The following is a 17,413-nucleotide window of genomic DNA, read 5'->3' as shown; positions in this document are numbered from 1 at the left end:
TCGACAATTGGCATCCTGATTGTGGTTCTTATTTTTTAAATCTTTATTTATACTTCAACATGAATGTACATCACACCTACACATGAAAAATATAAACAATTATACAAGGAGATCTCTTCCCTTAAATTGTCCAAGTACACACGGGAAATTAAACTGGAGTATCTAATTGCATATCTGTTTTACTGTAAGTACAGTAGTCACAGAAAAAAATGCAGATTCCAAAAAGATAACCTTTATTTCCCAACAGAAAGTATTGTGACAGGTTTTTTACCATTACAATTAAATACAAATACTATCGGAAGACTTTGCTTTTCTGTTTTCAGTTTGTTTTACAACATGAGAATGCTCTCTCTTATGAAAATGCTAGAAATGTAAAATACTGCATGTCCAATTTGTTGCTGTGATCCTAGCACAGTTGTGAAGGCACTGTGTAAAATGCCCTGTCGATTGAATTGATCGATCGCTCTTCGATCTGCTCTCCCTTGCAGCTCCTGGACCTGTGCAAGTCGGTGAAGGACGAAGCTCTGAGAGTCGTTTCAGACTTCAACATGCCCGAGTGCTGCATCCAGGCCCCTATTGCTGGAGTCACCAATCCGAGAGCCGAGTGGGCTTTTTACTCCCTTCCCCAGCACCCACGACATGCGGAGCCCCAAGGGAGGAGGGCTCGCTTCACATCCAGGCTGTGATCCCCCCAGTGCTGTTGGCGTCTGCAGGACCTACCTGCTACACACATTGTGTGGCTGCAGTTCGTTTCCCCCTCAGATGGCCACAATCGCTGTACATGATTGGAGATTGGTTTTTACATGGAGTGTTCTGTGTCTAATGCACTCTTCTGCTCCAATAACAGACCGACAAGCACATTCAGACATATACTGTAGCTTTCGGTATCTAATACTTCATCATATTTGAAACACCTATAGTGTTACAGTCTGGATAGGAATATTCAAGTAATTGTGAATTTAGTAATGGCTGATCTACAATTAGTTAAGTGCTAGTTGATTTGTCCCTGGCCAGACATGTTTAAGTGTATTTTTAACTAATGTTTATATTTAATTATGATACATTTTTCTAATCTAATTTAGTTCTACTTTCATCATTTTTATGTGCAATTAATTCATTTGGGTATGGCACACACATGACTTTATGGTAAGCTATGTACAGTATATTGAATCCTGAGTCTAGGATGACCAAATACAGTGTATTATGAATCATTTTGCCTGCTGAATGCACTACAGTATTTTTGGCTTGTTGGAATGGTATGTTTCTGTGCTGTCAAAGTAGTTTTCTTGGTATGCAAAGGAAGAGGTAATAGGTTTATTCCATGCTGAAAAGAGAAGAAAGAGAACACAACTTTTCAGCTGTGGAGCCTTCTTCCAGTGTAAGCCTTATACCCAAGGAAGGCTCCACAACCAAAATGTGTGTTTTCTTTCTTCTCTTTTCAGCATGGAATAAACTTATTACTTCTTCCTTTGCAGCCTACACATGCTGACGCACCTCCCCACCTGAAAGTTTTCTTGGTATGATATTCATGTAATAAAATACTTCATCAGTAACTCACAGCACCCCAGCAACAGCCACACAGAGCAGGCACAAATAACAGCCATGTTTGGGGAAAACACCTGTTTATTCCAGGATTTTCAGAACTATCATTTGTGAAAGAACTGCATATTCTGCATAGCACAAGAAGAACGTCTAAAACAGAGGTGTATCTTCAGTAGTTTCCTCCCCCAAAAGACTGTATAATTACATGAAATATGGTAGCTCAGCACATCAGTGTGACAGTTAGTTCTACTGACTCACAGCACAGGGGTTCTGGATTCACTTTCTTCCTGGGGTGACTTACGTGTGGAGTTTGCATGGTCCCTTATAGTGGCATGTTTTTTTTTTCCTGCTGCTCTGATTTCCTCCCGGCTTTCCAAAGACATGATGGTTAGGTTAGTCGGTATATCTCAACTATCACAGTGTGTGCGCCCTCTCCTACCCCGTGAGTCTCCATATATACAGTATCGTATCGTGTTCAGCCTGTCGTCCCACCTTGTGCTCTGTGCTTTCAATACAGACTCCAGATTCCTGTGATCCTCTTCAGGAAGAGAGTAATGGTGCTCCAGATCACTGCACTCTTGCACTTCAACTCCACAAGAAAGATTAAGGAAGTTGAAGCTCATCTATGACTTGACCAATGACCCAGACATGGATCTTAGGGGGCATCTGTCAGTCTGACTGATCACCTACTCCACATTGGATATTTACTCCTCGTATTAAGTTAATACTGTATAGGATTCAACAAGTCAAGGAACACTCAGGTGTTCTATGCAAACCTTGCAGTTTGAGTCTACATACGGTGTATCAGTTCTGGAACCGACAGCATTTTGTTACATGTAATGGTTCTCCCTATATGTACAGTATACATAGACCGTGTGTGTCTATGGCACACCTGCAGTTATCAGAATGTGCAACACTTTAAGTAAAGTACTTTCCAAAGTTTCCAAGGATTCTTTTGAGCGGATGCATATTTTTAATCTATAATTAAATGTAAGTGACCTTTGACAGAACACTTCTCTAGTTAGGGAAGAAAAGTGATTTTATACTTGGGGAGACAGCAATGTTTTTTTCCTAATATGGTCTAATATGGGCGTCTCAACTGAGCAACAATGGACTTGATCGGACAGTGCATGACCGAGTATAACGTGCAGTATCACGTTGTGTATTATGGTGTATGTGATTTATAAAATTAATACTGATCAAGGCTTTTGTAAAACATCCTTTTTGTACAGCACACTTCTACATGCACAGTCCAGTTGCCTGGTTAACATTTTGCTCTCTTCCCCGATACCTAACCCCATGTCCCTCAACAATCATTCTGTTCAACTTTTACAATATCGCTACTCTGTCGTGGGTGCTTGAAAACTTAGATATTTAACTTTTACAACAACTACTAGAACGTGACGCTTTTGCCAGAATGGTTTAGTTGGGTATTCCCGATGTGGTCGACAAACGCCAGTCTAGTAAGGAAAAAACGTTGTGTTGGCTATGCGCGTTATGAACTCCTGTCGTCTATTGAAAATAAAATATTTTGGCACAACAAAAGAATAGCTGGTTTCAGTCTCATCAACTGAATTATAGCGGTATTTTCCTTTTTCGGTGGATGTGTGGGCGAACGTTTCTAGACCTGATAAAAATCGGTTTCAAATCCTTTTAGCGCAGGAATCGACAGAAATATGCGAGTCGGAGCAGCGACTGATCAGACGTAAAGCTTTTTATGGGTCATTTCATTGTTTTTTAAGAAATAATGCTTTTAATATCGAATATAGTTCTATTTTATTACTATATAATTACATTGTAAATTTTAAAATACTGTATGCAGTGGTATTATAGAGACGATGAAGGAGGAATATTTTGTCTTCGCCCGGTATGGATGCAAATTCAAAGGAAAGTCTTGCTGTATTTTATTATTATTATCATTATTATTGTTGTTGTTGTTGTTGTTGTTATAATTATTAATAATTCTACAAGGCTTGTGATACTACTACTTAATCTGAAATCGTATATATACTGTACACTTCAATTTCATATTTATGTTATTTACCTGATATTGCTACTACTGTACCGTATTTTGCTTAGAATGCTATGCTTAATTTTAATAAGAATGTAATTTAATTTAACACCACGCATTTCATTGCAATTTGTTTAAGAGATAACTGAAAATGATTAAGGAGACCCGACCTTAATGTGTGCTTTTTGAAATGTAGGCTGTAGTCGCCGACAGAGGCGTTTCGCCGGTGCTAACTTGATACAAAAATAGTTTTGCACGGCGTGTAAATTGTGTTTAAAGTCTGGGTATTGTAAAGCGATCGTAAGTCTCGGTTTTGTTTGTGAACGTGATTAGCCTATATAAGCAGAGGTCTGTGCTGTCTGATTCTCTTGTGGCTTCTGTACACCCACTCTTAAAAAAGAAAATTTCATTATGAGTGTATGGTTGAAAGTTCTGTGGCTAGATAAATGATTTTAAAATTTCTAAATGTCGTTTCATCCAGCGTAGCCGTGCTGAGGCTCGAGATTGTACACGACCTGCTATTTGAAGACGATGTCGGATTACTTTTATTGTTTATATCGGAATAAAAAAAAAGTCTGCTGAAATATCTATTTTGTTGCCTGAATATTTTCAATATATGGTTGAATATGAAACCGCTCTGTTATTTCCCATGTCCTGTTGATTTTTTTTAAAGTGCCTTTTGATAATTGGTAACTCTGGCTTCAAGAACGTGGTCTAAAAAACTGTTCAGCATGAAGCTGCTGGAAAACAAAGTTATCAAAGAGTTATATATTTTAAACCATTTTAAAAATAACGCTTCAAAAATACCCGATCAGTTGTCCAGTTACATAAACTGTAACAAAATAGGAACATCATTTTAAAAATACCGATTTTCATTTTTTTATATATATATACAGCAAAACGTAATTTCAGGATAGTTTGGAGTTTTTCAGACCGGCATCTGTAACACAAATACAAGCCTGAAAGAGATCGAAACAACTCGTACTGGGACGAAGCAGGGCCATGGGGAAAAGGTATCAAAACGAAAAACAAAAAGGCAAACCATCGAAGTACTGAAATAAAGACCGCGGGCGCGCCGCTTTCCGAAAAACACCACGCAGCCCCTGGAGTCGACTGCTTGAGAAAAGGAGGCTCGGTTTTCAAAAAACAAATTCCGTTGGTCTTCTCCTCGACACAACTGACCGGGGCATCGGTGCTCTGCAGCCCCGAGCACGGCTCGTCCTCGACGTCTCTCCAGCGCCTGGCCTCGTCTCTCCAGCCGTCTCCCGTCCGCGCCGCCGGTGCAGCAGGTGTGCCGGTCCGGCTCGGCGGGCGTGTGCGTGTGCGGGAGGCTGAAGGGAGCGGACCGCTGCACGCCGACAGCAAGGGCGAGATCGAGGATCGCCACCCGAAAGTGGCGGGTATAAGGTTACCCGACGGATTGCGGCTCCGTCGAGGCGCCGCCGCCTCCCGACACTCTCACCTCCTCAGACTTAAATTTCGGGAACCGTTTTAAACTAGGACAGGAGGTAAAGAGGAGATAAGGAGCTGCACTCTCACTAATTCTGGAGCGATTGTTTACTTTTCCACTACAGCGTCCTTATCGTTTTCAAAGCTGAAGTGCATTATTTTATTATTATGATTATTATTATGATTATGATTATTAGTAGTTGCTGTTGTTGTTGTTGTTGTTGTTGTTTATACACGTTGACTGGCTTCTTGTTACATGCTTTGCCGCTTTCATTTCACGCTGCGTCGCCTGCCGTGTCGATGTACTTTATTTGAGGAAACCCACGGTACTTTGTACAAAATAATGCGTGTACCTGTCTCGGCGTGCTGGGCGCAGAGCCGCGAGCTGACGGGCAGTGGGCGGGCAGTGGGCGGGGAAAGACGTGACGCGTCGCCTCTTAAAGCGCGTGCACCACGTCCGTTGTCTGAACCAGAGCTGGGGTCGGCGAGGAAGCAGAGAGCGCCTCACGACGTGCCTTCGAAGACAATAACAAATACTTTTTTTGTGGTGTTTTACAAAAAAAAAAAAGGACCACTTGTCACAAGACGCAGCGACCTGAAACCGGTTTGTTTCGATTTCATCAAGCTTTATCTCTTTGACATTTGGCTTTTGAGAAAAAAAAAATAATCTGAACACCTACACTTTTTTTTTTTCGCTTGGCAACTCGGGGGTGAGTTACATAGATCAACAAGTTCGCCCGCAGATTTTTTTTTTTGAGTCATTGTTTTCGGCTGTTATGTCCTGCTAATTGGGCGCCACTGTGGATATGTCCTATTCGCCCAGGTAAGATGCGGCCGATGGCATGCTCTTGTCATTTTTCTGACGTTTTATTTGAGTGTAGCCTGAATACCACCTAATGGGAACAACATTTAAAAAAAACGGATTAAAGAAAATTCGATTCTTAATTATGTTATGTTCATTAGCGCTGGATCTTATTTGATATAAAAGATATCTCATGCATAGGTACGCGGTGTTCTTCAGAAATGTTGTTGTTAATAAATCACTGATTATAGTATTGCGCTGTAGACCCTATACAGGTGAGTTCGCCGTCTTACAGCCGAACAATACCGCATTTCGAGGGAGCCTGCACATCTAATAGTGTCTAATCGGACCAAAGCACATGCAGTTTACATATATCAAGCACAATCTCTATTGCGATGTTTTGTTTTCCCCATTCTGACAGCTACTGGCGCTCAAGACTAATTGTTAAGGCGGCCACCTGCGGAGCTGCCTTCGTGCGAGCGAGGTGCGGACTTGTTCCTCGCGCACCTGACGTGCCCGGCTCGCGTGTCAACTCTGGCCACCGCGTGCCGCCGCAGCGAGCGGCGGGCGCGTGCGGGTCGCCGGCCCCCGGCGCGAGGGTGGACTGGGTTGTCTTCTGCAAACTAGAAAAGAGCGAACACAAGCCCGTGTTTTTTTTTGTTTGTTTGTTTTGTTTTCGCTTCGTAAGAAGACCTCGATGTTAAACCCTGCTGGTGATACTCTCACCGTAATGAAGTCGTCGGGCTCTTTAAACGGGTCGTAACGCATTAGAAAATGGTGACGGGGGAGGCTTTAAGTATTTCTTTAAATAGAAGCTGGGGGTGTTGAAGTAAATGCCACTGTTCGTGTGATGAGGAGTTATGTCTCTGGGGATCACGAGTGCCGGCGCAGCGCTTGCATCGATGTAACAGAGGGCGACCGCTCACCGCCGTGTCCCGCATTGAACCGCGGGTCTGTTGGCATAGCTGATCGGCAGTTCGCGCTTTCTCCTGACCGATATCCGAGCCGCCGGGTCCAATTCCACTTCCCTGCTTGTGCCGCCTCACTCGGCTGGCTCGCCCGCCGTGTGCTTTCACTGGCGTACGAGAGCGAGCCGTTGTACCCTTCTCTGAAAGTGGAAAACGATCAAAGCTTTCAGCGACGTGTGGTGTGTGTGTGTGTTTTGCTAGTTACTACACAGAGCACATTGTACCAGGACGGCCGTGTCGTGCGGTTGTTGTTTCTGCGCTCTGACAGCCAGTCTGCAGGGCTCTGAAGTGCCTTGGCCGGGCGGCCTGTGATTGGCGGAGGAGTGTGGCATCTCCTGTCAATCACCGCCCGGCGCCAATAAGCGCCTCCCACTGCTGCCTCTGTTTTGGCCCTTTAAACTTTGTGACGCCCATGAAGAAAAAAAAATGATAACACTAGCGGGGCTGTGTCAGTGACGGCGCTCAGACCTCGGGGAGTGTTTAATCACTTCTTAAAGCTTTTGTCTCCAACTCTTCAAAGGACCGATTAAACACTGCACTTGTCTGTGAAGTGTAAGTATTCGCCGTCTTTGTCTTAAGAGGACAGATCCTGCCCGAAAAGCGCGTTGTGCGAGCTGAAGTTAACAAGTGGTAGATAAAGAGACATTCCCGCGGGAGTGACTGTAACTCCCCGCACAGCCTCGTAAAGAAAGAAAACTTTCTTTTTCTACCCGAGCTGCAGTTGACTGGAGGTCAGGAGGCACCGGTACGCGGCGGGGACGAGTGTCGAGAAAAACCCGATTATAGACAATGTCAGAAAAGTAACTTCGCGCTGAAAAAGAAAAAAAAAAATCCGCAGGACTTCCCCAAAAAACGTGACCGAGAATGCGAGAGATTGCGAACTTGTTGGAAAAAGCAGGCGAACGTGGTGCCCGCTGTCCACGGTGTCATAACCCCTTCGTGAGAGAGGCGACTGGGAAGTGGAGCTGGCCGAAAGCGTGTGTCGTGTGACGCAGTTACTCCAGCTCGACGCTCGCCGGCTCCAGCCCGGGCAGAAAGTGCTGTCATCAGCACCTAGCCGGGAACAGGGGGAGGGGAGAGGGGAGCGGGCCGGCCGGCCGGAGCAGCAGCACCACCGCCTCCAAACGAGACGGCACCCGAGAGCAGGGGCTCCGCCAGCAACCTCTCCGTTCGGTAGCTTCGCAATAAAAAAAACACACAACAAAACGCGGCTTTTTCGCTTGTGCAGACTTCTTTTTTTAAAAAAAAAAACCCACCCGTTAACGCGAGCGCGGCTGGGCTAAGACACAAAAAAATGGAAATGAGGTTTGATCTCTTTTCACATTGTTACTAACTTGAAACCTCCCACCAGAAGCAAGCAAGCGCGCACTCACTCACGCACGCACGCACCCCCTCTCCCTCTCCCTCTCACACACACACACACTGTGGGCTGTGAAAGCGTGACAGGACGGCGATGCTGACAATAATCCCTGCCTTGTCTATTCTGCAGAGGACAAAAGCAAGCGAATGGCTCGACCACCCTAGATTGTGAAAGAGGGGAAGGCGGAGAGTTGCGACCCGGGCCCGGAGCAGGTTTTCCTCCGAGCGGAGCGCCGGCTCCTCCAAACGCCCTGCCCAGCCGGTCTGAGGGCAGCCGGTCTCCTGAAGTCGATCATTTGCGGGGAGGGATTACGATGCCTCATAGCCCCCTGTCTTTCGCGACGAGGTTCCCCGTGTTTAGACCCCTGCACAGATCGTCCAGCGGATATTTTTCGTTCGACAGCGATTCTCTGCCGAGTTCCCCACCTATGAGCCATAACAAGTCAACGCAGACTCCAAGCCCGTCTAGCCAAGCCATTGCCCATGCCCAGCAACGCATATCCCAAGAGCAAGAGACCTCCCAAAATCATGGTAAGGAAACATCGCCCGCGGACTGCGGGCTGCCTGGTTCACTCTCCCCAGAGGGTCTGACTCCGTCGTTTCAGCGTCCTGAAAGTGCAGACGCAGCGATCGTGCCATAGGATCGCCTCATCTGGGAGGAAGTGTGCTCGTCGAAATAGCTACTTACAGTTAGGAGCAAGACGACGGTCGTGCGCAGACAGGGAAATGCGAAAAGGAGACCCAAAATCCTGGATTTTCCCGGTCCCTCGTTTCTTTTATCGTGTTTTCGTTTTCGCATCCTGTGGTGTTGCAGTGTCCAGAAACATGAGTTTCCTTGGAGATTCCAGTGGGAGGCGTATGGGAAAACGAAGTGCTTTTTTTTTTAAAAAAAAAATTTCAGCTACGACAAAAAAGCTGTAGATCCCCAGCGTGTCGTCAGCGGTGTGAAACTCCATATGCAGGCCGCCGCCTCTGGAACAGGTTTTGTGTTTTCCTGTCGCCCCAGAAACTGGACGTTTTGTCCAATACAAAAGGCACTAAACCTCACGGTGCATTCTTATCTCCAGCCCAGCAGTTGAAATTCGCCGTGCAGGCACTTGTTGACCTTAGCTGTTATTTGCTTGGTGTGTTTCATTCCTCATTCCTCTGAAGTGCAGCCGTCATCGCCTGACTCTGCTAGTGGTGGCTGTGGTCTACACTGCACGGGTAACAGGGTCCCTAACAGGAGAGACCCGTGTCCTCGAAGAAATCCGTTTGTATATCTATATTGTGTATTTGTAGATCAAATATGATTAACCTTCAGTGAGCAAACGCAACCTTTGCAGTGATGGGAGAATACCAGGTGCTTCCTTGTGTGGTGGTTTGTAGACATTGTTATGCTAAATACTTGCAATCAAACTGTAAATTGTGCGTGTATTCAAATATATCCCTCTGCCCCTTTATAAACGGCTTGCTGCTTGTTGGCCCAAGTGCTTGAGCAATTTAATTCACTTTTACAAACATTGCGTCAGTGTTTTTTTTTTAATTTGCCACCGTCTCTTCTTACAAGTCAAATGTCCTATGGTTGAGGAAGTAAACCACACCTTGTTCTGCACTGCTGAGATTAAAGAATATGCTCCACTAGGTCAGGACAATTAATCTAGAAGTGCTAGCAGTGGGACTCTAGTTTACTGCTAGAAGTTCAGATTTAAAGGTGTGGAATAGAAGCTTGTCTGCTGTAATCTGCAGACAGGTCTCGAGCATTCACGCATTCACGTTCTCCTTCTGTAAAAGTTTCTAAATCTCCCTTTTTTTTAAAGTTTGTACAGGTTAGAAGAGGTGCGCTGATCCATTTACAGTATGTTTGTTTACTCAGTTAAATGACACTGATTCACATTTGTTTCTATTGGCCTCATCATGAGAGTGGCGTTCAGTTGACTCTGGGTGGTGTGCGTGTTACGTGTTAGACTGTGCGCCTACAGTATATTAAAACAATAAAGGACCCAGGTGTTCTGTGCAAATGGTGAGAACCGTGTGAAGATATTTCTAAATAGGCTTAAAACATACAGCCTTCCACTGTTTTGGAACTGAGCTCTTGATTCCTACATCAAATGTATTTTAATGGTCTGAAAGGCACTGGGATAGAGGTGTCGCAGTAATACTGCCCATGCTTTCTGATTTTGTCGACTGTCACTTTTCACCCTGACAGAGCACACAGATGGATAGGGTGCAGTGCAGGGGAAAAGGAGCTTGCTTCTCTCGCAGCATTGCTGAAGTGGATCGCTCTCCTGGATAGTGGGAGGGAGCTTTCTAGTAGAAGCTTCTCTTCATACAGCAGCTGGTAGGTAGGTAGGTTAGGTCCTCTTTTCAGGCCATAAGGGCCCATGGGGGGGGGGATGGGGGGCGAGGGCCACAAGTTTTCTCAACCATCTGACTCTGGAGGTGGAGGTGATGTGGTCAAGCATCACACTCCGGCTGGCCTGTGACCCCCAGAAGGATTAACCCCCCCCTGTACTCATTTGGACAGCAGGCTGAGTGGACCTGGGAGCCATCTGGAAGGAACTAGAGCTACATCGCTTGCCCCTACCTGGGATTGAACCCGGGACCCTCCGGTCAGGAGCTAGACACCCTTGCCGTCTGAGCTACCACAGCTCATAGAGCAGCTGAATTGGAGAAAAGAATTATGTTCATTAAACATCAGGTGAAGTGAAGGGAGGAAACGCTGAATGCCGGAGGTAGAATTTGAGGAAACCAGCAGACACTCTTTAGTGGGAGTCTTCATAGAATTGGTAGAAGTTGAGAACTCAGTTTGATATCTTTTCCAAAGATTGTTCTTGGACATGGCTAGTCCAGAGGGCAGGAAAATACCTGCTGGGCCAGCCTCACCGCTTCCCACAGCAACTTGATTTTTCCTCGGATGTTCCCATCCAATACCAACCCGCCCCAGCCCTGCTGAGCTTCAGATATCCGGCTCTGCTCTTAAGTGAGTGATGTATGCACGTTGCCACACACTCCATCTTGTCGAGATGTCATAAAATACCCAATGTAGATTCTTGTTTTTGGCTGCAGCCTCAGATTAATATCGGGTCTGAATAATCCCAGATAAAAAGTATTATTTTTGTACATTTAATTTCCTAAGCAAGGGGAGTCAGGTCTGTGCTGTTGGTGGCCCTTAAAAGACATAATCCTGTGACTAACAATAGCTTCCTGTAAACAGGCAAAAAAAAAAGCTCTTTTTTGACAATGAAATGCACACCAGGAAGTGTCTGTGTGCTCTCAGTCTTTAAGGGTTACGGCAGAAAGATTGGGATCTGTCTGTTGTGGATTATCTTTTAGGACTAAGACCTTTGACATCTTTAACAATGAGGAATGTGAAAAGATGCCTATCCCATGAATCCTTGTTGAAAGTTTTAATTTATTTCTTGTCTCGCAGGTATAACTGGTACAGTCTCACTTTCGTGTACCAGTGCAGTTATAGCCTGTAATCTACTGTACCTTTTTTAACAGTAGCGATGCCCTCTCGTGAATATTCTTAAGTAATGCTCTTCCTCTCTAGTGTACTGATAGCTAAAATATGATTCACCGAGTACCAGTGTGCAGTAATGAGGAATGACATGGCAATCTCTGCTCTCAGGCTGGGGGTGTTTGATGATCTTTAAGTGTCTGTAAACAAACAAGCAGCACAGTCTGGTTTCGGTGTGCTTTGTATTTCATTTACTGACACAGATGCAGGACAAGTATCGGTATCTGTGTCAATACCAAACAGATCCCATATGTTGTTTTTTTGGGCTGATTCACCACTGAAGATTAAATATGGAGTTTAAAGACGGAGAATATAGTATTTGGCACCCTGAATACTTCTATAAATACTGATGATATAGAACATATTTTACTTACAGTGGACTCTACAAGATGTATTAAAGAGAATTTATTGGGAAGTCAGGTGATCAACCCATGTTCAGTGAAGTAAATAAACTTTCTATCCAAATTGTTTTGTATTTTCCAGTTTCATTATGGTTAAATGCTGTGCTTTGAGGATATTTTTGTGTTCACTGAAAGTAAATGCAAAACCTTTGTTTTGAAGTTGGAGCAAGTGACTTAAAAGACAGGTTACAAAGTGAAGAGCTTCAGCCTCCAACATGCGGAGGATGTGTTTCAGGAAGCTTTGCGAAAACTTATTTCAGTTTTCTCACAGATAAATCTCAAGTACTGAAAAGGAACACGGTTGTTTAATATCTTCAGCATGCGCAGTGCAGTTGGTCACTTTGGCGAGAGGGATTGGACAGTGTTCGGGACTCATGGACGCTTCAAAGTCCATGTGAGACTTAAGAAGGCTGGGAAAGGGGGCATTTGGAAGCCTGTTTTGTAGTGAGAATGGATCCCAGGATCTCAGCCAGCTATTTCTTGAATGAAGCTAGGGTTTGGATTCAATAACATGGCTTCCTAGCTTGTTCTGGACCCCACACTCCTATGGCTAAAGCACTAAAGAAATCCTGCTGCTTGAGCAGGGTACTCTGCCCAGATTGTCGCAGTTAAAAAGTCCAGCTGCATAAATGGGTGCAAATGCAAGTTGCTTTGGATGAAAAGCATCTGAGAAATTAGTAAGTGATGCAGCAGGAGCACACAGCCCCTTTTATTCCTGCTGGAGTGGTTTTTGTTCTCTTTTTTTTTAGAAACAGGTCACTAATGATGTGAAAATCCACTGCCCAGAAAGTCATGAAGTCCCGTTCCCTGCTCTCTAGAGAATATGGGCTGTGGCTGCTCCTCATCAGGGCTCTGCAGTGTGCGACAGCGACAGAGCCTTGCGACATGACATCCAACAATAGAGAAGTCTGAAACGACCAGCATGGGAGCGAGCTCCCCCAGAACCAGCCCCGGCAAACGGGAGCGGATGTTTACTCCTGTGCAGCATAATAGAATTGATTCCGAGGACAGATTTGTTTTGTTACATTTCCTTTTATTGGCAGTCACTGTAGGAAAGCTGGACTGGAACTAGCAAGAGGAAAGCTCAGGCAGCAGTCAAAATAGAGACCTGGCCCTCTTGTGAACCTTAGACAGCTGTTTTTCTAAAACATCTTCACCACAGTTCCTTTTTTTTTTTACTGTATGGGTTAGAAGATGAGGCCGGCTGATAACCGTTCCTGCCCCCTTCAGCCCGCACCTTGTCTCTGGAAAGGCAGGGAAACTCAATTTCAGTGATCAGCTGCAGCTCTCTGCTTCTCCGGTTAAAGGTCATTTTTGTCAGTGACGACTTTAAAAAAAAAACCCATGATGCGACGTATTGTGTAGAGCATTTCTGGTATGTCTGGATCAGGTGGCACTGGGAGTTTCTGAGGGGGAATCGTAGGGCACTTGTTCCACTCCATTGTGTGAGTTTTAACGCGTGAGGAATGGAGACTAGGGGTCTAAGCCAGCTGTTAACCTTAAAGAAGTCATCTTGTTTCCCACTTGCAGTTGTCTTTTTAGAGAGCGGAGAGTGAAATTTGTATAAAATTACTCACTTGCAATGTGAAAAGCGAAGCTGTGGTTTATCATACTGTATAGAGATGTAATGATTTCATATTTTGGGTGGACTGTTTATAGAAATACTGTACATTTTCTGTTTCGTTTTCTGTTTCATAAGCAGAATTAGGTAGCTAAAGGTTAAACTGTAAGGTTGTGCTTTTTCAGCTGAGTACAGTTTCAAACAGGACTGCTCAGAAATTAGCCTTCAGGGTGTTTTCTAAGACGGAAGGTTGTGCAGATTTTATTAACGTCATTATGGCACCACCCATGTAAGTCTGATGTAACATTGCCTTATTCTGCTTAAAAGTAATTTTACTGCAGTATCTTAAAAGGGTTCGTTAAAGACGAGCTTTGTTTTGTAAGGGCCAGGGCTACTCATTGCTTTTACACAGGAAGTTTTGGTTTCAGGACGTTTTAATTGAACACAGTCTCTCTTGGTGGACATATAACACTGTAAAGACCAGGTTTGCCAGGAGTAAAAGCACATATAGTTTTGAGGCACCCAGGTCCATCGGTCCACCCTTGGAGCCATATCTGCTTAACGAGGAGAAGTTAAAGATGTGAGATTACTACATCTGAACTCTTTCAACGAGCTCTCAAATGAGCCATCAACATATCGGTAACAGTCACCACCAGTATGGTACTGTATATGAGTTTGTGAGTTTTAGAATCTCTTCTTGGTGGATTTCTGTATGGTCAATTATTTAATCAATAGTTTCATAGTGTTTTCTACACCTGATTATGCTTTACAGGGTGTGATTGAAGCAGTTTTGAGACATGACTTTGGTTGAGATAGAAACAATTGTCATCATCATCATCACGCCACTTTCAATAACGGCTTATTCAATTCAGGATACATAAGTTGTTTTTATTGTTTGTAGTACCATTATGTTAAGCAAGGAATTCTAACATTAATGAGCCACCACAGACGTGTGTGTTCTGGCCAATATGACATATTTCAAACAAGGCAGTTCTGAGGTCCACCATGCTGAGTTAGGGAAGAAGAAAACCGAATTTTTTAAATGTTAGATTTTATGTGTTGAAAGTCAGCTTATCCGTTTTCACTTCTGTGTAAAGTTTCTGTTTGAATTGTGGGCATACTGGAATTTCAGTGCTTAGAGTGAGCTTACAAAATCTTGTTTTACATGTTGACAGAACATCACACTGAGCTGTCAGTCACACAAAATGTCCACAAAAAGGTCAATGCTGTAACAAACTAACATCAGCTAATATGTTATACTGTATGTAGCTGGTTTGTGTGATCCCTTCTCTCATGAAGCTGCTTGTGAAGAACCATTGATCCACCAATCGGGGAAACTACTGTAGCAACATGACTGCATTGGTGCCTTCTGAAAGAACATGTTGCAATTCTGTTCTATGGGGTTGGGAATAAGTACAATCCAGAATATGCGCTGCACAGTACCTGGCAGAAGTCAAAATGAAAATAGTTGTGAAATAAGCTTACAAAGCTGCCCACTTTCACTAGCTGAATAAACATTTCTGAGTGTGGTGTCTCGTGCAATCCAGGCTACAAGGAAGAAAAAAGGAAATGGGAGGTAATATTATTGATTTGTTTAGCCGAGGCTATGATCCAGGGCAGTATGTATTCAAAACAATCACTGAACGGTGTCAAAAAATGTCTTAACGGCAAACAGTTCAAATGGTCTAACAAAATGCGTATTAGCGCACCAGATACACTTAAGTTGTACAGCAGTAAGGCCAAGGCAGAGGAGGGGCTGTGGGATCTACAGGTGCAGTCCGTTCTGTCTCAGGGTGACCCAGGCTGGCTGTTGTGATGTGCCTGAATATCGAGCTCCACCACAGATGGGAACCCAGTTTGCTGCTTTTCAAATCGTGTGTCCTGATAGGCCTGAGCCTTTTTTTTTATTTTAACACGCACGTGTTGGAATTGCCAAAGAGAGCCCTTTTCTGAAAAGCCTGGGCTCCATTTCAATACGAGCCACTTAACCCCGGTGTTAATTTCCTGAATTACAGGGCCGGTGCATGATAGGGTACTGGTGTCCAGAGAGAGGGTCTGCAGAACCTCAGCTGAGTAATTCAAGAAGCTGCATGCCTCTGCCCTTCTGGCACCTGCTGGAGTTACGACTGCTAATTTGTCTTCTTTTAGTCTCAAAGCACACAAAGGAAATAAAAAATGGGCTGTACGACCACTGATGTCATGGGATGTGAGAAACAATAAATCGGTTCTGGCATGACTCAGCACTCGAGCAAAGCAAGTGCATTCTAGCAAGTCTCTTGTCGTACAGTCTGGTGCAAATGCCGGTGGTTCCTGACCTCAAGAGTTTCTGTGCACTTCAGAAAAATGCTCTTTTTAGTAGCAGCTTTCTGCTGCTTCAAAACATTTCTGAAGAAGAACTTCAAGGTGGCTAGCACTTTTAAACGAAGGGCATGTTCAAGAAAGTAGTTAACACTTCATGTTGGTAATGGATCCAGAATCCTGACCTTTTTCTTTAAACAGAAATAGGGCTATAGGCTTATTTGACAAGTATTTTTAAGTTTCAAGGACCGCACAAAACTGGTTTTCCTCACTGGACAAACTGCCCTGCGTTGGCAAACTCTTCCCAATTAACTTTTTTTTCTGGATGTATCGTGTAAGAGTTCAAGATGTCAATAAAAAAAGCGCACATTTTGAAAGATCAAAGGTGGGGACAGTATCGTTCGCTCTTTTTCGTTCTTACCCAGCAAAGTAAACCAAGGGTATCGCTGAACAGATAACCATCTCCTGTTGAAAAGCATACAGAAGATATTTAACGAGGAAGTTGGCTCTAGCAGAAACGCAGCTCAGCATGTCCTCCTTTTTCTAGGAAAGCTGAACATCCTGAGTTTACTGAGCCAACCTGAACTTGCGCCATACACACCGGCGAAGAGATGTTTCCTCTTTCAAATCACACATGAGATTTCAAAGAAATAAAGCTTCAGCGAATTTTGCCGCATCACCTGAAAGGTGAAGGCCATTTCCCGCTGTGTAAACCTGACATTTATCTGTGCTTCGTTCGCAGACATGCCACAATCCCCCCACAGGCCCTATAGACCTCGGTCGCTATCGATGCCCGCCGATATGCGGCCGGAGGTCTGGGTTGCTCAGGAGCTGCGGCGCATCGGCGATGAGTTCAACAGTTTGTATTTGGAAAGGGTGAGTGTCGCCACGCCGTTTTAAGAAGGAATCTTCCAGTGTTCATTTCGTTGCGCTCCCCCCCCCCCATTTTCTCTTCAGCTTGCTTACAGAAATCGGCTGCTCACACTTCACAGGATGAAAATTGCCCAGCTCTGCTCGTTTTGTTTTCTTTTTCCCCCTACTGATGCTCCAGAATGCCACAAGGCTTACAAAAGAGGCATCCGCCCAGTTCTGCAGGCTTTGGTTGCGTTTGCCTCCACTACCACTCTGAAGTCACAGCAGGCTTGAGGAAGTGCTCAGACAGGAAGTTGCGAATATACAACAGATGATTCAGGTTTCCTGATTTATACGTTTATTTCTTTTTCGCAGTTTGTAATTCTGCGTGTTTCGTCAGACCGTTTCCACAAAGCACTTTAGAAACTTACAAGGGGAAAAGGATTAGGAAGCAGATTACCTCGAAGCACACATTAGATCTTATGCCCTGCTTTGAACAATTTAAGATCTTGCTTCCCTTTTCCATTTTTCTTTTTAATACCACAAACAGTCTCGACTTGTTGACGTTCTAAACATACTGATCTCTCCAGTCCTTCATGGCTGCTTTCCTTTGTTTCACTACAACACTGCTCTCGGCACCAGTATTCCTCAGGTGAAGTTATCTCTTA

General features: G+C 44.3%; 2 protein-coding genes across 7 annotated transcripts in view; both read left to right on the top strand.

Annotated features, from left to right (window-relative positions):
- The window catches only part of acoxl (acyl-CoA oxidase-like), an 84,687-nt gene extending 80,548 nt beyond the window's left edge, over nt 1-4,139 (top strand). For both annotated transcript variants that reach the window (XM_015362471.2, XM_006638468.3), the window contains exon 19: nt 489-4,139. In XM_015362471.2, coding sequence (XP_015217957.1) covers nt 489-686 — 198 coding nt within the window. In that variant the 3' untranslated portion in view covers nt 687-4,139. The remainder of the gene's footprint in view (nt 1-488) is intronic.
- Nucleotides 4,140-5,474: 1,335 nt separating this feature from the next.
- The window catches only part of bcl2l11 (BCL2 like 11), a 30,478-nt gene continuing 18,539 nt past the window's right edge, over nt 5,475-17,413 (top strand). For 3 of the 5 annotated variants that reach the window (XR_011182322.1, XR_001480279.2, XM_069180003.1), the window contains exons 1-3: nt 5,475-5,825; nt 8,262-8,662; nt 16,636-16,769. Coding sequence is in view for 2 of the 5 variants with exons in the window: in XM_069180003.1 (XP_069036104.1) it covers nt 5,809-5,825; nt 8,262-8,662; nt 16,636-16,769 (552 nt within the window). In the remaining 3 variants the exon portion in view is untranslated. The remainder of the gene's footprint in view (nt 5,826-8,261; nt 8,663-16,635; nt 16,770-17,413) is intronic. The other 2 variants (XR_011182323.1, XM_015362472.2) reach the window with 2 other exon arrangements.

This window comes from Lepisosteus oculatus, chromosome 17 (genome assembly GCF_040954835.1).
Source record: "Lepisosteus oculatus isolate fLepOcu1 chromosome 17, fLepOcu1.hap2, whole genome shotgun sequence".
NCBI lineage: Eukaryota > Metazoa > Chordata > Actinopteri > Semionotiformes > Lepisosteidae > Lepisosteus > Lepisosteus oculatus.
Note: the sequence above shows the minus strand (reverse complement) of the source record. Positions and strands in the feature narration are given on the sequence as shown.